This window comes from Solenopsis invicta, chromosome 13, assembly GCF_016802725.1.
Source record: "Solenopsis invicta isolate M01_SB chromosome 13, UNIL_Sinv_3.0, whole genome shotgun sequence".
NCBI lineage: Eukaryota > Metazoa > Arthropoda > Insecta > Hymenoptera > Formicidae > Solenopsis > Solenopsis invicta.
In genome coordinates, this window is record NC_052676.1 from 2,987,647 (window position 1) to 3,009,100 (window position 21,454).

General features: G+C 33.0%; 4 protein-coding genes across 19 annotated transcripts; 2 read left to right on the plus strand and 2 right to left on the minus strand.

Annotated features, from left to right (window-relative positions):
• The first annotated feature begins 40 nt into the window (after positions 1–40).
• LOC105194151 (chromobox protein homolog 5) lies at positions 41–7,618 on the plus strand. Of its 9 annotated transcripts, none has more exons than XM_039456727.1 (7): positions 42–532; positions 823–1,243; positions 1,684–1,868; positions 2,544–2,602; positions 2,679–2,759; positions 7,044–7,242; positions 7,365–7,618. In XM_039456727.1, exons 3-7 carry the CDS (start codon positions 1,798–1,800, stop codon positions 7,483–7,485), a joined length of 531 nt encoding a protein of 176 aa, XP_039312661.1. In that variant the 5' UTR covers positions 42–532; positions 823–1,243; positions 1,684–1,797; the 3' UTR covers positions 7,486–7,618. The 9 variants fall into 9 exon arrangements, with proteins under 9 accessions (XP_011157209.1, XP_039312661.1, XP_039312662.1 ...); XM_039456728.1 differs by having other exon boundaries at positions 879–1,243; XM_039456729.1 differs by having other exon boundaries at positions 42–408; positions 784–1,243.
• Positions 7,619–8,190: 572 nt separating this feature from the next.
• Positions 8,191–16,102, minus strand: LOC105194150. Of its 5 annotated transcripts, none has more exons than XM_011158899.3 (9): positions 15,842–16,102; positions 14,947–15,138; positions 14,003–14,212; positions 13,506–13,678; positions 12,727–13,058; positions 11,697–12,301; positions 10,646–11,136; positions 10,080–10,324; positions 8,191–9,619 (listed from the first exon to the last, which is right to left on the minus strand). In XM_011158899.3, exons 2-9 carry the CDS (start codon positions 15,079–15,081, stop codon positions 9,417–9,419), a joined length of 2,394 nt encoding a protein of 797 aa, XP_011157201.2. In that variant the 5' UTR covers positions 15,082–15,138; positions 15,842–16,102; the 3' UTR covers positions 8,191–9,416. The 5 variants fall into 5 exon arrangements, with proteins under 5 accessions (XP_011157201.2, XP_039312653.1, XP_025995073.2 ...); XM_026139288.2 differs by having other exon boundaries at positions 9,417–9,619; positions 15,846–16,102; XM_011158901.3 differs by lacking the exon at positions 15,842–16,102 and adding an exon at positions 15,471–15,799 and having other exon boundaries at positions 9,417–9,619.
• Positions 16,103–16,237: 135 nt separating this feature from the next.
• LOC105194149 (LDLR chaperone boca) lies at positions 16,238–19,296 on the plus strand. Of its 2 annotated transcripts, none has more exons than XM_011158896.3 (6): positions 16,238–16,363; positions 16,637–16,871; positions 16,984–17,058; positions 17,396–17,556; positions 17,652–17,784; positions 18,571–19,296. In XM_011158896.3, the coding sequence occupies exons 2-6, from the start codon at positions 16,695–16,697 to the stop codon at positions 18,631–18,633; spliced, it is 609 nt and encodes a 202-aa protein (XP_011157198.1). In that variant the 5' UTR covers positions 16,238–16,363; positions 16,637–16,694; the 3' UTR covers positions 18,634–19,296. The 2 variants fall into 2 exon arrangements, with proteins under 2 accessions (XP_011157198.1, XP_039312666.1); XM_039456732.1 differs by having other exon boundaries at positions 16,294–16,359.
• LOC105194148 (mitotic-spindle organizing protein 1) lies at positions 18,762–21,420 on the minus strand. Of its 3 annotated transcripts, XM_039456734.1 has the most exons (4): positions 21,273–21,413; positions 20,214–20,404; positions 19,903–20,138; positions 18,762–19,192 (listed from the first exon to the last, which is right to left on the minus strand). In XM_039456734.1, exon 4 carries the CDS (start codon positions 19,168–19,170, stop codon positions 18,928–18,930), a length of 243 nt encoding a protein of 80 aa, XP_039312668.1. In that variant the 5' UTR covers positions 19,171–19,192; positions 19,903–20,138; positions 20,214–20,404; positions 21,273–21,413; the 3' UTR covers positions 18,762–18,927. The 3 variants fall into 3 exon arrangements, with proteins under 3 accessions (XP_039312668.1, XP_011157196.1, XP_039312667.1); XM_039456733.1 differs by lacking the exon at positions 18,762–19,192 and having other exon boundaries at positions 20,214–20,417; positions 21,273–21,395; XM_011158894.3 differs by lacking the exons at positions 19,903–20,138; positions 20,214–20,404 and having other exon boundaries at positions 21,273–21,420.
• Positions 21,421–21,454: the final 34 nt, after the last annotated feature.

A 21,454-nucleotide genomic window follows, 5' to 3' on the forward strand; every position in this document is an offset into this window, starting at 1 on the left:
TTATCGCTTGAAGTTGGCTTCGTAGATGCGCATTGTAAGCAATTTATAACGATTTATCATATCGAATTCAATATGGCCACCTGCACTAACCGCGAGGGACATATGATCAAAATGTGAATTACAAATTCGGAAATTGTGTAATTACGTGTGTCTCTGTGTGTGATGTCCGCAGTGTGAAGAACTCGCAGGCCTAAAGGCATAGTTGTACGGATCAATTTTTTGCAGCGAAACTCCGATCAGCTACGATTATTCACGTTCAATTGGACTCAACGTGTTGTACATGCAACGCTAGTTATAAATGCCTTTGCGTTTAAAGTTAACTGCCTTCCGTTTGAGAATTTCTCTACCTCATCGCGAGAGAGTGTGAAAAACTCTTGTGAAGCGTTACACGTAATAATTTTGTGACATGTAAGAATATTATGTTAAACCCTGTGTTATGTATTATAATTCGTACTGAGACATGAACAATGGGACGTAAAGGACTGCATTTAACTCGTCGTAGAAAATCTTTGAAAAGAGGATGGGTTTTAAGGTAAATTTTTCTAATTTTATAGCAAAATTTATTGAGTGCCTTAATTGCATATGTATTGATAATAGTCATCATATTTAAATCGATTTTTTTTTTTTTTATTACTCCCGCGTAGGAGAAAAAGTGCCAACCTTTCAGACGATATAGCACATTAACTGTCTTACTTTTTTCTTTTTCTTTCGGAGTTTACGTCGTAAATCCTCAAAGAGATTAGGTTATATGACGTGACGAACTATTTTCCGTTTGCCATATAGGTTATGTTACATGCATTATATATAAAATCTGGAAAGCAGCTAACTTTGAGCGAAAAGGCACTATCAACAGCGGGGTGTAACAATCGTTCCCTCAGTTAAATAGCAACTGGATGTAATTGGGTTTCTCTTTTACTATTACAACAAACATTCATCCAGCCTATATGGAAAATCCAATTAATTGACTATTTATTGCGGGCCTAATACAAATGCAAGTACACGTACGCCTGTGTACATACATGCAAAAACGAAATAGTGTAGTAATGTGATTATTTTGCTTTCACACTTTTACGAGAGAGTGCAAAAAACTGTTCTGAAGCGTTACATAATGATTTTGTAACTCGTAAGAACGTTTATAATGTTAAATCCTGTATTATGTATTGTGATACATATGAACAATGGGAAGTAAAAAGAGGCAATTAAGTCGATATAGATTTTCTAGAAGAAAAGGAGCTGTTTTGAGGTAAATTTTTTTAGTTTTATAGCAAATGTGATTAAGTGTGTTAATGATCATTAATATGCATTGATAAGTCATCATATTTAAATCGATGTAAAGACATGTGTCTAATATACTGGATATTAAGAAAGAAATCATTCAGCATTCATATGGTAGATAGTACACATCTTACTAAGTAAAAAGACCTTAGTATATTAAAATTTGAATGAACTTATTTAATTCAATGAATTTTTGAAATAAGAATTGACTATAAATACTGATTCTACTCAATATGATCTGTATTATCATCAGGAGGTTGATTATGGATCACACAACTTGGTGAAAAATACAAAACCACTTGAATTTACTAAAATATTAAAAATTTTATTGGTTAATACCTAATGAATGATTTGCTCACTTTTGTAATTTTCATCAAGTTGTATAATCCATAATATATACTTTTCCAGAGTTGGACTTTAATGAATTATTTGTAATGCTACAATGTTATAATGTCATTTGTAAATGATATACAAATTAATTAACTACAATGGAATAAACAATGAAAAATAGAGAAGAACATTATGTATAAATATGTTAATTTAGATAAAAAAGGATCATTTTGTATGAAAAAATACCTTTTATTTACATACAGGTAAAACAACATGACTTTTTTTACCAATCTAATGTATACTTTTTAGTTATTATTATAATATGACTTTGAAATAATTCTCTTATGAGTTTTTACAATATATCATAACATAATTAAATCAAAAAGTGATATTAAAGAAAATAATTGCTATACAGTATTTATATACATTTATAAATATGTTATAGCTGAAAAGTATATGAAATAAATATTTCTTGTACACTGCGGTGCAATAATTCGAAAGGTCATAGTAGATGGTTAACTTACCGACGCCACAGTCTAACATATAGACTGTATGCTAGATTGTGGTGTTGGTAAGTCAGCCATCTACTATGACCCTTTGAATCGTTGCACCGCACTGTACATGTAATATTTGCAAATAAGACTATCATTAGAAGAATAACTTTTATGACATACTTGTCTTTTTAAAAACATTTGGTTTGATTAAACATTTTTTTTTTTAATTAAACTCCAAAGAGGTCAGTTGTGTATTGGCTGATATTATTTGTATGTATGGAACATATTTAGTACATTTTTAACATAGAAATATAATAACACTTATTTCAAATATTTTAAAGAACATTTTTTCAAGATTATTTAAAATTTGTATGAGAAATTTAATAAAATACAGTTTCATGTATAACAATATTTGCTCAGCTATATACTTATTTTTCTTTTCAGGAGGAGATTAATGAAACTTTTGAATCAATCAAATCAAACAGACACAACGATTTCAAATGGTATTGATTATTGTACGACGATATGATGTCCAATAAAAGAATTTACTTTTTTAACTAGTATCATTTTTGTTTCTAGGAAACAAATTCTGTTGGATGCCAGATCATCAGGACGTTGGGAGAAGTGTAAATTCTGCATTAGTTCATCCTAATCCAATTGGTTCGATTTTAATATTTAATTAGCAATTCTTGATTTTTGACGTGTATTTTAACAAGGCACCTGCGGTCCACTTAACGCTACAAACGCTTCAAAGCATTCTTTGATTTGTTAATTTGTAAAATTCTTTAAAACGCTTTGAAGCATATATAGTGTTGAGTAGACAGCAGTCGCAATGTTGTTATGTAAGCTGGTTTTTTTTTGCGTCATATATAGCTTCAATGAAGTGGCCATTAGTAATGAAATGGAATTTATTAATTTTGTTAATCGTTTATACAAAATTTAAAAATTTTTTAATTTTTTATATTGTATGAAGTAAAAGATGAGAAGACTGAACTCCATGAAATGAAAGTGGTTTCGATTCGTGACCGCTGTTTGAGAGGGAATCCGCTTCGAATGAAATAGCATCTTATCGATGAGCGCCATTTACAATTAATCCACAGTGTTCGTAGATTGAAGGACATTAAGCATGTGCAGAGCTTTTATGAACAGGGTTTAACTCGTACATAAAGAGTGTTGCCAAGATCGTACTTAAATACATTGCAATGCACTATTTGGGAGCCATACATTTAATTATCTATGATATTTTATACATAGTCTACATATTCTACAGTTCACATTGTTTAATGTAAACTATATTTTATGCGTAAATGCTCAACTCAAAGCTACAGAGGTGATAAATGAATAAAAAAATGATTATTCTGCATCAATATATATGATATTACAGCATAAATATGCATACTTATAAAGCATTTATACAAAAGAATTTAATAATGTATTTAAATATTTGTTTTAGCAATCACAAATTTCTATCCATAGTCGATAATGTCATTGCTCTTCAATTATCCCTGCGACCCCTTTGATGGTCGCGAAAATTTGCCCGAGGTTGGCGGTCTTTAATAGTATGTCGTCGATGCCCTCGATCTATAAACATTGTCAAACACGTTTAAAAACGTTTTGCGTTTTTCTTCTGTGACGAACACTGCGTGTATTATACGGACAATCCGGCTTTACTTCGGTTTGCTTACTTTGTGACTTGGTATTTATATTATGCAATGGATACGTGGAATATTGAAGGACAAATAGGGAAAATAGGGAACAAATGTTACATACGTGGATGCACCACCAGAGGAGGATCACATTCCACAGGAAGGAAACTTTTTGCAGCTTCTACAGAAAAAATGTTCAATGCTTGGCGTGACAGTAAAATAGCTCGACGATGCGTCGGGAAGAAATTTAGTCAAAAAAGTCGTATCTGTGATTTACATTTTCGGAAAAATGACATTGAACGATATGAGACTTTTCGCACGACAGATGGTAGTATGGTAACAGTACTACGTAGGAAACCAATATTAAAAGAAGATGCCGTTCCATCTATTTTTCCATTGAAGATTGAACGGTTTCGACGGAGACCTAAATATCCTAGAAAAAAACAGCAGTATAAAGAAACAAGTACTACGACTCTGTTAAAACATATGGTTAATTGTTTTGACTCTGTGCCAGGTAATTATGAATCAGCCAGATACATGCAGCCACTAGATGTTACATGCATATACAGAATGCATATCTTATACAGTCAATCACAGTTCTAGTCAAAAGTCTATAGTGAATGTAACATGAACTACAGGCTAATATTCATAATCGATTCTTATTTCAAGATCATTTTAGGTAACAGGTTGTTCTTTTTCCATACCTCAGACATGAACTCTTGCACTTCACCTTTTTTCTTTTTGCAGAGAAAATAAAAAGTTAAAATGTGTGAGAAGTTCAGACCAAGGGTGTGGAGAAAAAACAAACCTAATGTCTTAAGATGCTAATATCACTCTAATGACATCTAAGACAGTACTTAAGATAATCTTAAATATAAGAACTATGAACTCCTGCCAGAGATTGTCAGTATACGCAGTGAATTTCAGAATGTAGCCACAGCTAATCTTATGACACTATGCTTAGAAATGTTGGCTGTTGATAAGAATCAATTTGGTTCAGCGGACTGTCTCTCAATTGAGGATCAAAAATTGAAATAACTTTTTCTGTTCACCCACCATCAAGTTTAGAGGGTCGATTGTGTATTATACAACTTGATAAAAATTATAAAAGTGAATACATTTATTAGAATATTTGTAATTTCATCGGTCATGATCATGAATTTGCTCACTGTTATAATTTTCACTCAACTTATGTGATATACAATTGATCCTCAAGTCCGAATTCACAGCCATTTTTTTAGCTCTCAAGATCAGTCTGTCTGTCTACGTTTTACTGTGAATTTGGACCTCAGTCTCCTCCTCTTTTACTTCATGGTTTTATGATTCTTAACTTCTAATACTGTTTATGCAGCAGAAGGGCCGATGTCAGCATCAAAGCGCAGACGATATCGGATTTCTCATTTTAAATGTAGTTTCGCATGCGCATACGCGCTCTAGAGAAAAAACTGAGAACAGCCAATGCCATTTGTTGACATGAGGCCTGTTCGTGTTGCTGCCCTTTTTGAATTAATTTCTTTGTCGTCTCTCTCTTTCTTACGATCGAATATATATTTATCTCATCTCGAGTGCAAAAATTTTTGGGGATTTCAAGCAACTCGAACAAACCTATGCACATCTTTGTTTTGACTCACCGCTGTTGATCGCGCAAAATACTGAAGACCATAACCTCAACGATTGTTTACATTTAGCGGAACGTTATTCACGTTTGATAGTACATTCGTTATTATACTGGTTAAAAATGCTGGACTTTCGTTAAAGTTTACGCTATGTGTGTGACAACAATAACTCTATTCCACATTATGAAACATTAAATGTTTTATTAATTTAATACACAAAGGAATTACGTACACACATAGCACTATTTATACACGTGCGTTTGTTTGTGTAAACCGCACAGGAACTGGCGGTCTAAAGATCGATTTTTAAAAATTCGACGCGTCAAGTAAGCAAATTTTTATAATTATTTCGGCAGTCTGGAACCTGTCCTCGAACATTTCATTATGAACGCTTGCATATAGGATCAACATCTGCCCTTCTGTATAGATTGGAGTTGTAATCAATTATTACTTTTGAAGTAAATGATAACGTGTTATTTTCTTAAAGTAATGTTGTCTAGTTATTAATTAAATATAATCAAGCATATGGATTTCTTGCTAATTTCCGTTATACCTAATTAATGACAAATAAACACTACCATCTTCATTAGCTTGTTTGGCCCTTTATGTGAATTATTATCAATCTCATTAATTTTTTCACTGATCAAGTTTTTTTTTCCCAATAAATTAATGAGATGCAGTTAAGGCTTGTACGAATATAATTGAAAAATGTATAATAATCGAGCTTATGGGTATTTTATGGGAATTTATTATTTTCAACATTATTATTACAGCAGAGTCCTTAATATACCAAAATTATAAAATATCAGATGATAATACAGTAAAACCTCCTTAATTTTCGCCCTCTATAATCTTTGCATTCTTTTACACATACTACCACCAACACTAATATTGTACCCCGTCTTTTATAGAATACCCTCACCATAGCACAAGTCAACCAAACTTTGCACGAGTAAAGTACACGATGATTGGTAGACTCGTGCTATGGTGAAGGTATTCTGTAAAAGGAAGAGGTACGATATTAGTGTATGTGAAAGTACGTGTGAAAAAATACAAAAATTATAAAGGGCCAAAATTAATGAGGTTTTACTATATTATCATCTCGACTTTATCAATGACTTCATCTGGACATTTTTTTGGACATCCTTTTAAGCTACAATTTATAAATCGCCGGTAATACACACATAATGCAACAATTTCGATTTCTATTTATTAGATTTAAACTATTGTACACTGAAGAAGACCGTTTATTAAAGGGCAAACTGTTTGTTTCGATTAGCTCATGAGTTTGATTATTGCATCATTTTTCAAATTTATCACTTTATTTTAGAAAATGTTAAGTAAACATACGTACATAATTATTTCAAATAATAAATTGCAGAACGATTAAAATAATGTACAATATGTAGTTAACTATAGTGAGTTTTTGGGGTGTAAAAATAATCTTGATAGTGCGATTCTGTAACTCGATAAAATATATTACACATTGTATGATTGTGTTCCATTGCTGAAAAGCAATGTGTCGTTTTACAGTCTTTTTACTGTATAAAATACGCACGACGCTAACGAGTTACAGAATCATAGCGTTGATTTATACAAAAGAAAAGAAAAAGAACTAGATGACTATCTTTGGATTAATTCACTTATCTTTATGACATTAATGTTTTTATATTGTGTGCCAGTCAAGACAGAGACAGATTTGTGCGAGGATACTGAAGTTAAGGAAAATTCATGCACTGACCCGCTCGACGAGATGAGCAACAGGAAACAGACGATGCAGGCTGACGACTGTAGAAGACAAGGATTCAGAAGAGGATTGGAAGCAGACAAGATTCTCGGATCAGCGGATGACAATGGAGAATTGATGTATTTGATACAGTGGTGAGTAATACGTCCATCTGTAATTTGTAATACACATTAGTCAAATATGCGAGAAAAGAATGCAAGTAATTTGAAAATAACTAAGGTTTTCCAATGAAGAACACATGATTTTGTTTGCGTAGGAAAGGAACAGACGCGGTTGACATGGTATCTGCTAAAGAAGCTAATGCCAAATGTCCTCAGATCGTTATTCGATTTTATGAGGACAGAATAACCTGGAATAAGGCCAAGATAAGCGCGTGAAATAGACTTCCTGAAGGAGCCAGATCTTTTTAAGGTTCTGATTTTTATCGTGTGATCTCACTGTAATATATATTTAACGCTAATTTTTTTTTGTATTTGACATAGTACAATGAATGAATTCTTTTTTAAATAATGTTTATTTTCTTTAACTTTGATATATCGATTCTATACTTTATTTTTTCTTCAGTTGCATGTTTGTACCCACAATACACCTTACAATATCCTTTTTTTTTTTTGTTATTCACAATCTATGAGCAGGAAAAATTCAATTTCATTAAATACTGTTCGATTATTCTATTCACGTGTGCAGTTACTGAAATGCTTTAAAGACAAACATTCCTTCGTCTAGAAATAAATAATACATAAAATAATTTAGATTATTTAGAACATGAAAACGTTATCATCAGTTTTGCACATTTATTTCAAATGCAAAAAAAATGTACAGCTTTAGCCAAAAGTATTGGGTAGGTACCTATATCTTTTTCATTGGAATTCTTTTATTTATATTATTTCCTATTGATTACTGGCATTACATATAAGTTTAAAGGCTTTCTCGAAACAAAGCATAATAAATTTACATTTTAATTTCTGTTTATAAATTCCTCCAGTTGAACTATTTGAAAATATAAGGTACTTTACTTTTACATTTGGCTAAGGCGGCATATGTATAAAATATGAAAAAAACAGACTCATAAGATCCATGAATCCACAGCCTTGTTTTATCATTTTATTGCATTAAACAAAGTAAGGGCAAATACAATATATATTTATATATATATTTATATATATATATATCGCAACGTTTATACACGACCTTACATTGTTATTTACCAACGCGTATTTCTCCTATCAGGTATGTATATATACACAAACTGTATCGTTGAACTTCTAACGAATCTACCGTCGTGTCGCTTTATTTACAAAGATCCGTTGGCACTTAGTTGCATGTGATGCGTGTTAATCGGAGATCAATAAGATCCTGGAGTGTCTATAAGTCTCTCGGAGCAACGGATCATGGCTAGAAACTTTTTAGAAAATCGCGATTCAAGCATTTCTACTTTATCAGAATATTGTTAAAAAGAAATCTTCACTTGATGTACATCCTTTGACATACATCAGTGTAACATGGTTTTTTTTTGTTTTCTAATAGAACTATTAAAATAAAAATCTCGATTTTTTCTCACTGATGATCGTCATTAAAGAATTAAGGTTATTTTTAAGATCGTTTTCCGATTTCCATTACATAATTTTTTCGATTATCAATTCTTTTTTATTTTTTTAAAGATTCTTTTGTATTTTGTATTAAAAATAAAACAAAAGACTCGATTTTTTTATAACAATCGATTATAAACATTTTTTCAATCAGTAGTTCATAGCAATTCATTACAAGCAAATCTACCATGCTCTTTGCTTCCTATTGCTTGCTTTTTCTCCATGCAAAGTTTTATCGAAATTAGCAAGAAAAAAGTTGACAAACTCGGAGAGAAAAAAAAACAATAAAGAATCGTTTAATGGAAATCGGTTCAAAAAACGGCCTTATTAACCCTTGCTTTTAAAAAAAATAATTTTGAAATCTTGAAGTTTTTAACATAGAAGTTGAATTTACTCATTGCAAGTTTACTTATTGAAGTTTACTCATTGTAAAATACAACTGCGAGAAATTCCTGACCTAATATCACTTATAAAAAAAACTCAATCTTGAATTTCAAGTTTCCCGATTTCCTAAATGATTTTCGAACATAAATGGACGAGAGAGATATATGAACAGTGTGAACATTACGTGCTATTTACATACAAGCTAATCGTAAAAGTGATGTCATTTTGAATTATTATTTCTGAAAAAAAAAAAAAAAAAAAATGGATTAACGAAATTCGAGCGTTGGCGGCGATATGAATATAGTATTGTACACGTTGCTCGCGAGCGAGAAAGATCAAAACTTCCTCGGTCGACCCCGTTTTCGAGGCGATGTGATTTTACGCGTGCTCGGCCGGGCGCGCAGCTTCTGCCGCAGCATTCTGGACGAGGAAGAGCTGCTAGAGTTGTGTTGTGTATCGTTGTGCATTCGTAAGTGTCGTAGAAATAGCAACCTGGACTTGATGAGCTTCTTGCAGATACGGCACTTGCGTAGTTGCTCTACAAGTAAAATAATAACGAAATTAGAAAGACGAGATCTGCAATTTTGAACCTCACTTATTGTTTGTCATCTTCAGAGACAACGGTATTTCGATTCAATATTGAATGTTATTAAAAGAAAGGCCAATTAGAACTTATATGTATTAACATTTGAATTTATTAAATATATGCTATATTATACATAAATAAAATTGATTATGAAAGTAAGAAGGCTCAACTAGAACCTTCAAAATTAAATATTATATATAATTATATATAATTTTCGAATTTTCTTTCAAATCTTTCACACGTTATATTCATATTTAATTCAAAGATAGATTCTAATTGAGCCTTCTTTCTAATAATAAAATAATAACGATATAAAAGTTTTTCCACATTCAGTTAACATTAAAATTTGGTATTCAAACTTCTCATTTTTTTTGTTTTACTTGTTCAATTTGAACACGTATATAAACGGCACCTGATCTTTTAGTGCCATGCTGCAAGCAATGCGCATCCAACAGAGCGGAACTTGGGAACCATCGGCCGCAGTCCGCGCAATTAAGCTTTTTCGTATTTAACGAATAATTAATTTGTTTCCGTTTTCTCTTTACTCTGGCGAGCATACTGAGTTCTCTCTTTGTCGTACTATCTTCATCTATTGAATCCTCCTCTTCCGTCGAAACCATTTCCTTTTGAATTGATCTTAGGGATTTGCTTTGAGCTCTGTCGAATAAATTTAAGAGACGAGAAATTGAGAAAAAATTGAATGTTTCATTAATGTGAAATAATAAATAAAATGTACAAGTTTATTAATATATCTAATATATGTTCTAAAGTGCTTTGTTTCCAAAGTAGCGTCAAAGTTGAAATAAAATATATGAAAATTTCAAAAATCTAAAAAGACACTCAGAGATATTTTAATTAAATTTGGTAAGTCAAAAATTAAAAAGAACACATCACAGAGATACGCGCGAATGTGCCATCATGCTTCTAATCAAAGACTATAAGAATTGAGAATATGTAGAAAAATATTGATTCGCATACTTTACTGGGGAGAGGCTCAGCTTGTTCTTCTTTTTCTGCGAATGCACGAAGCGAGTGTGACGCGCCAAGGCAACAACCATGTCGAACTTCTCTTGACAGATCTTGCAAGTATATTCTTTTTTTACATTCTCTGATTTTGTTTTGAGATCGAGAACCCTCTCCTGATATTTTTTTTTACAAAATCGAAAATGCATCTTGAAGACACGCGGCCGTCGGAAATTCCTAGAACAAAACTCGCAGCGTTGAGTTTTCTTTTTCGCAGCAGTACTTGCGCCGTTGAGTTTTGTCAAATGAGAATGATGCCGTTCGTCCTTGTCATCTTCCTCTTCTTCCTCGTCGCTGTCATCGGAGTCAGAGTCCCTTACCATGATGATTTCGTTCTCTTTGTCGCTGGAATACTTGTCTTTGTTATCATCCAGCGTGATCTCCACTATGTTGCGTGTCGTTTGTTGCTCTTCCTCGTCGACATCCAAATCGATTACTTCCACGACCTGCAAGTTTCGACACGTTAGAAAGCTAATCTAATAAAGAAAGATGCTCAACTTGGAAATAAAAAAAAAAAAACATGAAACTTTACAATGCACAGAAAATATTCAATAAACTATTTTTTTTGCTGCTTGAATTCATTCTGAAGGGATAAGATCAACCTCTGAAAATTTGTTTTTTTTTCATTTTTGTTTTATTATTAAGTATGTTTCGATAAATTTTCTAATCAACAAATCTAATAAAAAAAAAAATAAATAAATAAATTTTCTCTATTTGTTCTATTTCCTTTTAGCGAATAACAAAACAAAAATAAGCCTATTTTCAAAGATTTTTACCTCTTCAAAGTAATCAGGCAAGAAAAAAATAGTTTATTACATATCAGGATATCCTCTAACGTAATTGTAATCGTTAAATGACAATAGCTAAACAAAAACAATTCACAAGTATTAAAAAAAATTATAAATATTGGACGAGATAAATTAACAGAAACAAGACTTGCAAATTTGAAATTTTCGAGAACAAAACATGACAATCCTAATTTATTGATCGCTTCTGAGGCAATCACCTTTCGCCGCTTCGACTTCTTATCTCGCTTTGTCCGCTTCGAGTTGGCCATAGCGACGCGTATTTGCGATGCTAACTGGCGTCGACGAACTGTGCGTTTTCTGCCAGTTATTTCCTCATTCATCATCGATGCAGGCTGAATGATGATTTCTCCGTCGTCGCGATCTACCGAGACCAATTGCTGCTTTCGCGACCGCTTGACCCTCAATGGCGTCTGCGGAGTGATCATCGTTGTCGGCGAATCGGTCAACGCGTCGATTAATTTCTGCCGATCGCTCTCCAAAACGGAAGTTCGGTTAATCGGCGATGACACACGAGACTCATGTTCACCTGCGTCTTCATTCAACGATGTCTCGATCATAGTTAAAGATTCAGGCAAATTTTGCTGGATACTTGAATCATGCGACTCATCGAATTTCTTATAATCCGTTTCCAAAGATTTTTTGTGAGAAACCTTCGTATTCTGCAACGTCGTCAGGATCTCGTCGAACGTCAATTCCGAGTCCGACTGACGGTCGGCCTCTAAGAGAATGTATTGCACTGTTGAATGTTCCATCAACTCGTCTTGGAATTCGAGATTGTCTCGACATTCATCCGGTGGCTCATCTAAAAAAAAATAATACACATTCTTCAAGGCTTATATGTACATTTACACATTTGTTGTTTGTGCGAATTATTTAATAGTTAGTCTTGTACAACAAAATTTAATTGTATTTCGCAAAATAATTTTTATAAAATTAAATACATTAAATTGATAAAAATAAATTTATATATATATATATATATATATATATAAAACATCAAACTTTATCTCTGTGAATATTAATTGCACATATTTATCTTTATTCGTATATTTATAAGATAAAATTTGAATTATTGGTCTCAGATTGATCTTCAAATCACACACGGACAATATTTTTTTCTATCAGACTGAAATTCTACAGAATAAATTACGTACGATGTCCAAATTTCCAAATAACTGATTCCATAACTTTTATTCCCCATGGATTTATCCAATTTTATATACATACCAATATTGGCAAAATTGTCATCCATCATGAGATATGTAATATCCGATTGTTCGACACCTGTGTCAACACTATCACTAGAGTTCAAATTATTTTTAAAATCACTATAGTTTTGATAAGTTTCATAATTGCGTTCTATACTGTTCTCTTCTTGTGTAACATTCTTCTTATTATCGACCGATATATCGCAGTCGAAAATTTTGTCGTTTATTTCCTCGGATTCCTCTTTGCAATAAAACGTCGGTGGTTGGGCAGTAAACACTCGTTTCTTCATCTGCGACGGCTTTTTCACCGTTCGCACAGCACCCTCGCCTATTAGACGTTCCACATCTGCTCTGTAATTACATTCATGGCTGTAATTCTGACAACAAACATATAAAAGTAAATTAAAAAAGTTGACTAATTTTCCGCAGACTACTCTATTTTTCACTGTTCAGTCAGACTACTTGGATTATAAATTATTTTTTTTTAAAACTTTTTGGATTAAAAAATCTAAAAAAATATTTAATAATCTTGTAACATTTACGAATATAAATATATGACCCGAAAAGTTTTCTGTTTGAATTTGAGGTAGAATCAAAAAAGTGGAAAAATTGGTTAATTATTTATGATACATTTGCCTGCGGAGAGTTAACTTCAATCTCTGTTTAACGTACTTTCTATTCTTATAACTCTTAGAACTAGAAAAAAAGATGAAATGTCAAACCGAGATTAAAGTTAATTTATATGTATTAGTGCAAATCGGTTTAAACTAAATGGGTTTACTTCCCTTGTGAACTTACTTCATAAGAAACTGAAAGTTACTCGGAGGTTCGTCGGACTCATTGTTGTAGACCGCCACGGCGAATATCTCGTCCGAGTGTTCCACGGCATAGAGAGCCAACTGTTGTCCCGCCGCGGTAACGAAAGTGGCGATTGTCTCTTCGTCGTCCTCTTGTTCTTCAGACTCATTTTCCTGTATAATAGATGCATGCATAATTCTTACAAAGATACTTTAATTATGTAAAAATCAAGTTGAAAATAATTTTCCATGAGAACTAAACAAGTCCCCCCATTGAAATCTGTAAAATTTAAATTTAAAAATAAGGTTTCAAAGATAAAGCCCACAAAAATCCATAATTTTCAAGGATAAAAAATAAAATCTCTGAAAAATTAAAAGTTTCTCAGTAATAAACACTCTTTGATTCTTGTAGAAGAAAGCTCTTCAATTAACTGTTAACAAGAACTGACACTTATCAGTTCAAAAGCAAATCATGTATCTGATTTTGTAAATGCATACTTTCAAAGCAGATGTCTCAACGTCTTCATAATCCCAAGTCTCGATGACTGATGAATTGTCGGTCAATGAAACGGTATTTATAGTCTCTTCGAGTTTGGACACATCACAGTTTTCTAGATTCTCTTCAAAATACATCGTTGATTTTATCTGGCTGTCGACTCTGTCCTGTGAATATCCATTGGTATTCACAATTATCTCTTCATGGACAACCTACAAAATGAAAAGATATTGTCAACACAACAATTTCTGATTTATTTTAATTATCTCTAAATATGCAGCAAATAGAGTATAAAAGTGTGTGAATAGTTTTTGAATCTGAAAGATTCAAATTTGAATAATTTGAAAATTTTGAATTGACTATTTCCTTTCATTTATATATTCATTATATTACATTTATATGTTCACCCGTAAGACTAATTTTGTATCAGAGTTTAATTCTCAATTCTCATGCATGTTTTTTGTTAGTTTCCAAAATTTTTCAACTGTTTCTAAATCTCATAAACTATCCAAAAATTTGTGAACACATAAACAACATCATTTTCGCCAATTTGTTTCAACATTTGTATTATTTTATGGAACTTGGAATACAAAATTGAAAACTATTCCATTATTTTTTTCTAATAAAGTGCTCTAAAATACTGCCACTTGGATAATAATATTGGAATTTGTATCATTGTATTCAGTTTTCATTTTACTTGGCACATCATTCATTTTGTAATCAGCTTTTTAAAATTCATGCAATTATCTAGTAAAAAGGATCTGCAACGTTATTGAAAATATCTCATCATGTTTAAATTAACATGTAATGTAAATCCAAGAAAATTTAATTAGAATTCAAATCAAATTCGATTTTATACATGTTATCAAAAATTCAATTTGATTCAATTTCACAAATGTTTGATCCGCACACCTCTAATTTCAACACATGTTATTCAATTCTTTACCGGACTTTCCCCAATACCATCTTGTTTTAGCAGAGACATGCATTGTTGTCGTTCAACCTCCATAAAGACAGGCTTTGCGACTATCTCTTGGGGTGCCACTTCTCCACAGACATCTAGCTCACCAGTAAACGACATATCCAAGGACAATTCAATCTAATATCATCGACACTGTTCAACGATCATGATTGCCATCTATTAAAAATACAGAAGGACACCATTTTAATTGATTTCACGTAATACTTCAAACGTGTAATTAATTGGAAGCAGTATGTTCATGAGTTTTTTTTTTTTCATCCATCGATCAATTGCACTGTGCACAATTTTCCCATTACATCACATTACGATCCGGCTATTTTACAGTTGCACTTGCGCATAATGCGAGTGATCAATCGATGAGTTAAGAAACTCTCCTTACATTCTGAACAATTAAATAATAACATATGCACGGGAGACATGCATGTATGCGTACATACATATACAGATGTATACCTCAAATACCAATACAATCATCTGTTACGACATACGTTAATATGGCTCATTTGATATCCGCGATATGACGAGCAAATCAACAATTCCTATGAGCGGCATTCGATAGTGCGCAAATTAGTATCCTTAAGATTCTAATTGCTGACAGACTAGAATCACCAAGAAGCAGACGGATCTCGTCGCGTGAACATCGGTCCAACTTTTACGTTCCCAACTATAAGACGATAATTAAAAAAAAGACAAATCCCGAGAGTTCGCTCGCGATCGGATCGGACGTGCGGGTTCTTGCGGCTTTAAGTGCGTTGCGTAAACCGTTTGGAGGTTATGTCCGCTTCGCGATCGCGACTCCGAGCGCGGGGGGCGAGGGTGACAGGCGGGACAACCGGGATGCAATGCATAGTATGCATACTTGCTCGTGTACGTAAATACGCGCACGGCCAGGCGCCCTCGTTCCCGTTCTGCGAGACGTTAATTGCGGCGGCCTGTCGTCGCGACCGGAATGCAACATTCACCAGGTTCGCGACGGCAAACGACATAACATCGGGCGGGACGGCGGGAAGTCGGAGCCCCAAAAGAGCGCGCACAGACTCTTGACCGTCCTCGTCGCTGTCGCCGTTGTTTCTGCTTATTTTCACGATGCCACCGCGTTTACTAATCGCCAATCGCTAGTCGTCCGGTACTGAGAAACGCGCTGGCGCGGCGTCCGCTCCACGATTGGTCGAATCCATTGCGCGTCACATGGTTGGTCGAGCTCCCAATGCGTGGCGCGATTGGTTGAATCATCTTATCATAATATTAATCCATAGACTATATAAATGGACTATGATGTTCGATTCATATACACGGATGATGCATTTGATGCAGTCCACGCGGTCCACGCTCTTGTTACTGTTTCTGGCAATATGGTGAATTGTAAGAGATCCGATCGTAGGTAATAGATCTGTGATATTTCTACATTTATTATATTTTTAATTGCCGTTGAACTTGAAAATTTTCTAAATTTTGATGTGTCGCTGAGCTCTTTCATCTATTGTCATCCAAAGATAGTCGGAGTAAACGTAACCTCAAAATATTCACTAGTGTGTTTGTGTTGGTGAAACGATTCTGTGACGATTCAAATGCTCAGTTGATTTCCGATTGTTAAATTGAGCTAAATAGAAATTTGACTGTTAATTCGAATTAGAGATTTTTCTTGAATTTCTAGACATACGCCTATAACGGTTGTGTAAGACGTCACGATAAATCGTTCCCAGTAGAGAGAGATGATTTTCTCTTGGAGTCGCAAAATGGAATCGAGGATCATTGTTCTGGGCTTATTTGTATTTCTCATCGCGATGGCGATAACGGTCGCTAAAGAACAGAAAAAGAAATCTTGGCGCGATAAGGACATACGAGATATGACGGACGCTGACCTGGAACATTTGCTGGAACAGTGGGAAGTATGGCCGTTTCGCTGAATAATCAGATTAAAAAAAAATTTGTTCTTGTCCTTGTTGTGCCATTAAGACAAAAGCAATGCGAACGAGCTTTTTGATTAATGTAATATCTTAGGAAAACGAGGAACCCCTGGAGCCAGATGAGTTGCCAGAACACTTGCGACCTGCTCCAAAGATAGATGTATCCAAGGTAACATATCATTTTATCACATTTATATGAGAATCCGTAGCTATCAATTGTAGGATCAAATAAGGCATAGACTGGATAAAGCCCATTTAATTTTGTTTTAAAACTATTAAAAAGTTTTTAAAACTTTATTAAACAATTTTTAATTCTATTTTTAACAACTATTAAAGAGAGTTTAAAATTCTATTTTTATTTCATTTATTTTTTTTAATTATTCCCTAAGCTGAATAAAGTTCCTTAATTTTATTTTTTATAAACTTTATTAAATAAAGTTTTTAAAACTTGTCTTACTCTACATGCAAGTTCACTTGTCTTCACACGAAACTGATCCATTCCACAGCTAGATCTAAAAAATCCAGAAAATGTGTTGAAAATAACAAAGAAGGGAAAAAGTGTTATGATGTTTGTAAATATTCAGTCAAAAGTCTCAGAGGATCAAGCTGATCTCGCGTCACGTATCTGGCAAACTGGCCTACAAAACAATCATATCACTGTAGAAAGGTAGGGCATTGTTGCACCCAACATATTGCATAGACATCTTAAAAGTATTCCAGGGTACACAAGATAAGTAAAATATTTAACATGTTATTGTGCAGATATCCAATCGAAAACAAGCGTTACATATTCATGTTTCACGACGGAGCTCAGGCTGTTGAAGGTAAAAACTTTTTGCTGCAGCAATCTGAAATAGAATCCATCACCATTGATGGACAGACGTATCACCCAAAGGTAACAATAACATCCTAAAATCAATAAAATCTCTTGTATCTTTTTACTTACGACTATCTTGAATACGAATTTTTAGACTTTTAATCGATAATGTTAACTTTTATAATACTAACAAATATAATAAGAATTATATTGAAAAAAAATAGTAATGAATTTTTTAATCATTTATTAAAATTAAGTTGTTTAAACTAAATATTACTTTTATAATAGCAGATATTTTTTCTCAAGATTGGGTAGTAATTATTTAAAAAGTTAAATTAAAGTTGAAAAGTTAATGATTTTTAATTTGACTTAGTTAATTATAAATAAGCTAATTTTTAATTTTAATTATTTTTAAAACAGTTTAACTTTAATTTACATTATTTATATAAAAATTTCAACATTCTAATTTATGCTGTTCCAAATTAACTTTTAATTTAATTTAATGCAACTTTTATTTGAGCTATAGTTCATGGAACTTTCATGTAAATTAATTTCATTTCATAAACCATTAATTTTAACTTAATTTTGTTGAAATATATTATGGTTTATACTCATATTTAAAAACAATTATTTTTTATTTTTATAATAAAGGTTTATAATATTGGTCTTATTGTTTTTAATAATGAAACAATTATTTTGTTTAATGTTGTATTTATATAAAATAACATATCAGTTTTAATTGATATTTGACTCGTGAATTCGATAATCAAGGTCTCAAACTATAATCCCGTCATAAGTAGAGGGATACGTGTACGTTTGTAAATTTTTTTGTAAGAGATAAAGCAAACATTAATCTCTTTCCAGGGACAGAACTTTGTAGTCGACGAGTCGTTGAAAAAACCAAGTGCCAAGAAAAACGAGTTGTGAATCTTGACGTGTTATTGCATTTCCAAAATACTTTCCATTTATCTGCCTACTTTGGTACAAAAAGTAGTTTTTTGAGAAATATTTTTTTGAGTTATTTTTTCAGCACATAAAGTTATTTCTAACAAGTGTTAAATTTATACAGTGCGTTTATTAGTATAATAAATATAAATCGTATAATAAATAATCTTATATACGCTAGCTACATTCGAGAGCATTTATTGAACAACGCAAGATGGAAATTCTGTGGAGAGTGCGGAATGGGCAGCAGAGAGCAGTGTCATATTTATTTCGCGTTTACTTGGTCGCACTAGTCTTGGCAGATGGTTCCAACTGCGCATCGTTCATCGCCCTGACCTCTCGCTGGAGTTCCTTTACCACGGTTGCGAGGGCGTGCGGATTCACCCCGTTCTCGCATAGCCTGATGCAGATGCTCAGGGTGGTTGGGTCGAGATTCGTGTTCAGCAGCTTGGAGATCTGATAGAGAGTCTGGAACGTCTTACGAGCGGCGTTCACCTGGTGATTCACAGGCTCCGGCATGCTGGCTCGCTTCCGGTCCTTTCTAGAAACGAACAAAGCATATACTCGCGTCGTAATAAATATCCAACTTGTCATTTCAGAAATAAGTTTTGTAAATAATGAAATTAATAAATTTATAAAAAGTAATGACAATTGCGCTCAGAAATCTTCCTGAATAACTTGAGTACCTTTAAGTTATTAAATATATATTTTATGTAACATTAATATACACCAAACATTATATAAATTTTGTTAAACTGTTTAGTATTAAAAATACGTTCTTAAAAAACTATATAGAGGAGAGTGGGGTAAATTGGATATTTGCAGTTTTTGCTCTCTATAAGACGTAAATAATGACTCGTGATATTTTACTGATTTTAACATTTCTAAAATTACAAAAGTGTTTTGGCGCGTAACTTTTTGACAATGTTTCAAAAAAATAAAAAAAATATCAGCATTTATCCACCACATCCTGTGTAGCCACCATTTAAAAAGTGTTGTTGGAACCGCGTTCGAGAAAATACATGGATGATTCTGATATCTCCTGTTGAAACAGCAAGTGCCAATTGTTCTCTTTTGGCAGAAGTCACACAGTCTTGTTGATGCCACGACGACTAACACTCTATAGAGCGTGACTGGTAATGCCAATTTTGGTCAACATTCCATACTGAGCGTGCTTCGACTAATATTTCACTTGAGACCTTGTAAAAGATTGAAAAATGTGTTCACATTTTGGCGGTTGAAAGCACTCACTCGACCTAAGCTTCTGGCGTTCGTAATGAAAAGTTCGGATGTCGTCCCATAAAGCCACGAAACCACTCAAGCCCTGCAAGTTGATCCTTTTTCCAATTTTCCGGCATTTCAATATGCACTTTGCTTGCAAATTGGTACGCCAGCAAACGAGCTTCTTTAGAAGTCATACTCAAAAATATGTTCGAACAATGCAGCAAATATTCTTCCAAAAATTTTTCTTGTTCTTTATCAAACACCTGAAAAAATGTAGGAAAAAGAAAAATATGAAAATAGCGAAAAAAGAGAGAAACAAAAAATTATTAAAAACTTACTGTTAAACGGCCTTTCCCTCGAATTTGTATATCACTTGTTGTCAAGGGTGGTGCTGCTTCTGTTGATGTTGAAACTGATGGTGTTTCTGTGCCAGCTATATTATCATTTGCGCGTTTATGACGCAGCAGCGTTGTGCGCGGAATGTTGAATTTACGCGCTGTTTCTCTCAATGATTTGCCATTTTTTATATCTAGAACAGCAAGCTGTAGCATTTGTGTGTCTATTTTGTCTGTTTTTCGTTTATAACTGCGACCCATTTTTAGTTACAAAAATCGTGAAAAGATTTTCTCCTGTGGCACACTCAATATTTTTCACAACACAAATATGTTTACTTACAGTATTTAACTTTATCTGTAAGTCACTCGCACACAATACAGCATCAAATTTTACTATAAACGCTTGATATTTTTGAATTCTACATCCCTTAATTATCTTAAATCAATTACCTTTCAAAATTATAACACCTTTTAAATAATAATTTACAAAGATTGTTTATTTTTAAAAAATATTCACACAATGGCTAAAAATACACATTCATGTCTATTCTATGAAATGATAGAGAACTGTCAAACTGCTGTCGCATATTCGATGTCTTATAAGGATTTGTCATTATAAATTGATATTAGTACGCAATCTGCTTAACCTTGTTTATTTAAATTAAAATTCTATTTGGAACAAAGTCAGATTTATCCCACTCTCCACGATGTTTCTATAATTCTGCCATTTTTGTTGGCTTTAAATAACTAAAATAGCGTGTTCGATTTGTTAACTCGACTCCGAGTCGATGGTTTGTTCTTTTTAGCTACAAAAGAAGAGATAAATTGTGCAAAAAATGCAGCTCAAGAACAAAGTGGGCAAATACTTTTGCCTACGGCAGCAGAACATTTTATAATTCCAAAAAATTGGGAAATATTTATTTACCGCTCAACAAACTTCCTTATAAATATAAATACGCAAATTCGCTTTCAATGCGAATATGAGGTTAGTTTCTCTCAAGTTCTTCCTAAAGCCTGAAAACCGTTTATCTATTTAAGAAACCTTGCGATTCAAATACTCACTCGTCGAGGTTGGACAGCTTTATAATAGAAAGTCACAAACATCCGTTGGAAAAAAAGGATCTCGTTTCGAGAAATCTGCAAACACCAAAACACCAACGTTGACGTTTCGATCGCAATCAACCGCAATGTAAACAGAATTGACTTTACAAAAACTACTAGATCTATTGGCGACACTGATTTTC

Bases quoted from the DNA above. Each gene is read 5' to 3' on its own strand.
- LOC105194151 (XM_011158904.3), top strand. From the start codon at position 3,812: ATGGATACGTGGAATATTGAAGGACAAATAGGGAAAATAGGGAACAAA. The intron at 4,260-7,043 runs GTAATTATGAAT...ATTGTGTGCCAG, and splicing joins TTGTTTTGACTCTGTGCCAG to TCAAGACAGAGACAGATTTG. The intron at 7,243-7,364 runs GTGAGTAATACG...TTGTTTGCGTAG, and splicing joins TTGATGTATTTGATACAGTG to GAAAGGAACAGACGCGGTTG.
- LOC105194149 (XM_011158896.3), top strand. From the start codon at position 16,695: ATGATTTTCTCTTGGAGTCGCAAAATGGAATCGAGGATCATTGTTCTG. The intron at 17,059-17,395 runs GTAACATATCAT...TCCATTCCACAG, and splicing joins CAAAGATAGATGTATCCAAG to CTAGATCTAAAAAATCCAGA. The intron at 17,557-17,651 runs GTAGGGCATTGT...GTTATTGTGCAG, and splicing joins AATCATATCACTGTAGAAAG to ATATCCAATCGAAAACAAGC.
- LOC105194150 (XM_011158899.3), bottom strand. From the start codon at position 15,081: ATGTCGTTTACTGGTGAGCTAGATGTCTGTGGAGAAGTGGCACCCCAA. The intron at 14,213-14,946 runs GTAAAGAATTGA...TTCATTTTGTAG, and splicing joins ATGGTATTGGGGAAAGTCCG to GTTGTCCATGAAGAGATAAT. The intron at 12,302-12,726 runs GTATGTATATAA...ATTTTTTTTTAG, and splicing joins TGACAATTTTGCCAATATTG to ATGAGCCACCGGATGAATGT.
- LOC105194148 (XM_039456733.1), bottom strand. From the start codon at position 21,314: ATGTTTGTGACTTTCTATTATAAAGCTGTCCAACCTCGACGA. The intron at 20,418-21,272 runs GTGAGTATTTGA...CAAATGCTACAG, and splicing joins AAGCTGTCCAACCTCGACGA to CTTGCTGTTCTAGATATAAA. The intron at 20,139-20,213 runs GTAAGTTTTTAA...ACATTTTTTCAG, and splicing joins GAGGGAAAGGCCGTTTAACA to GTGTTTGATAAAGAACAAGA.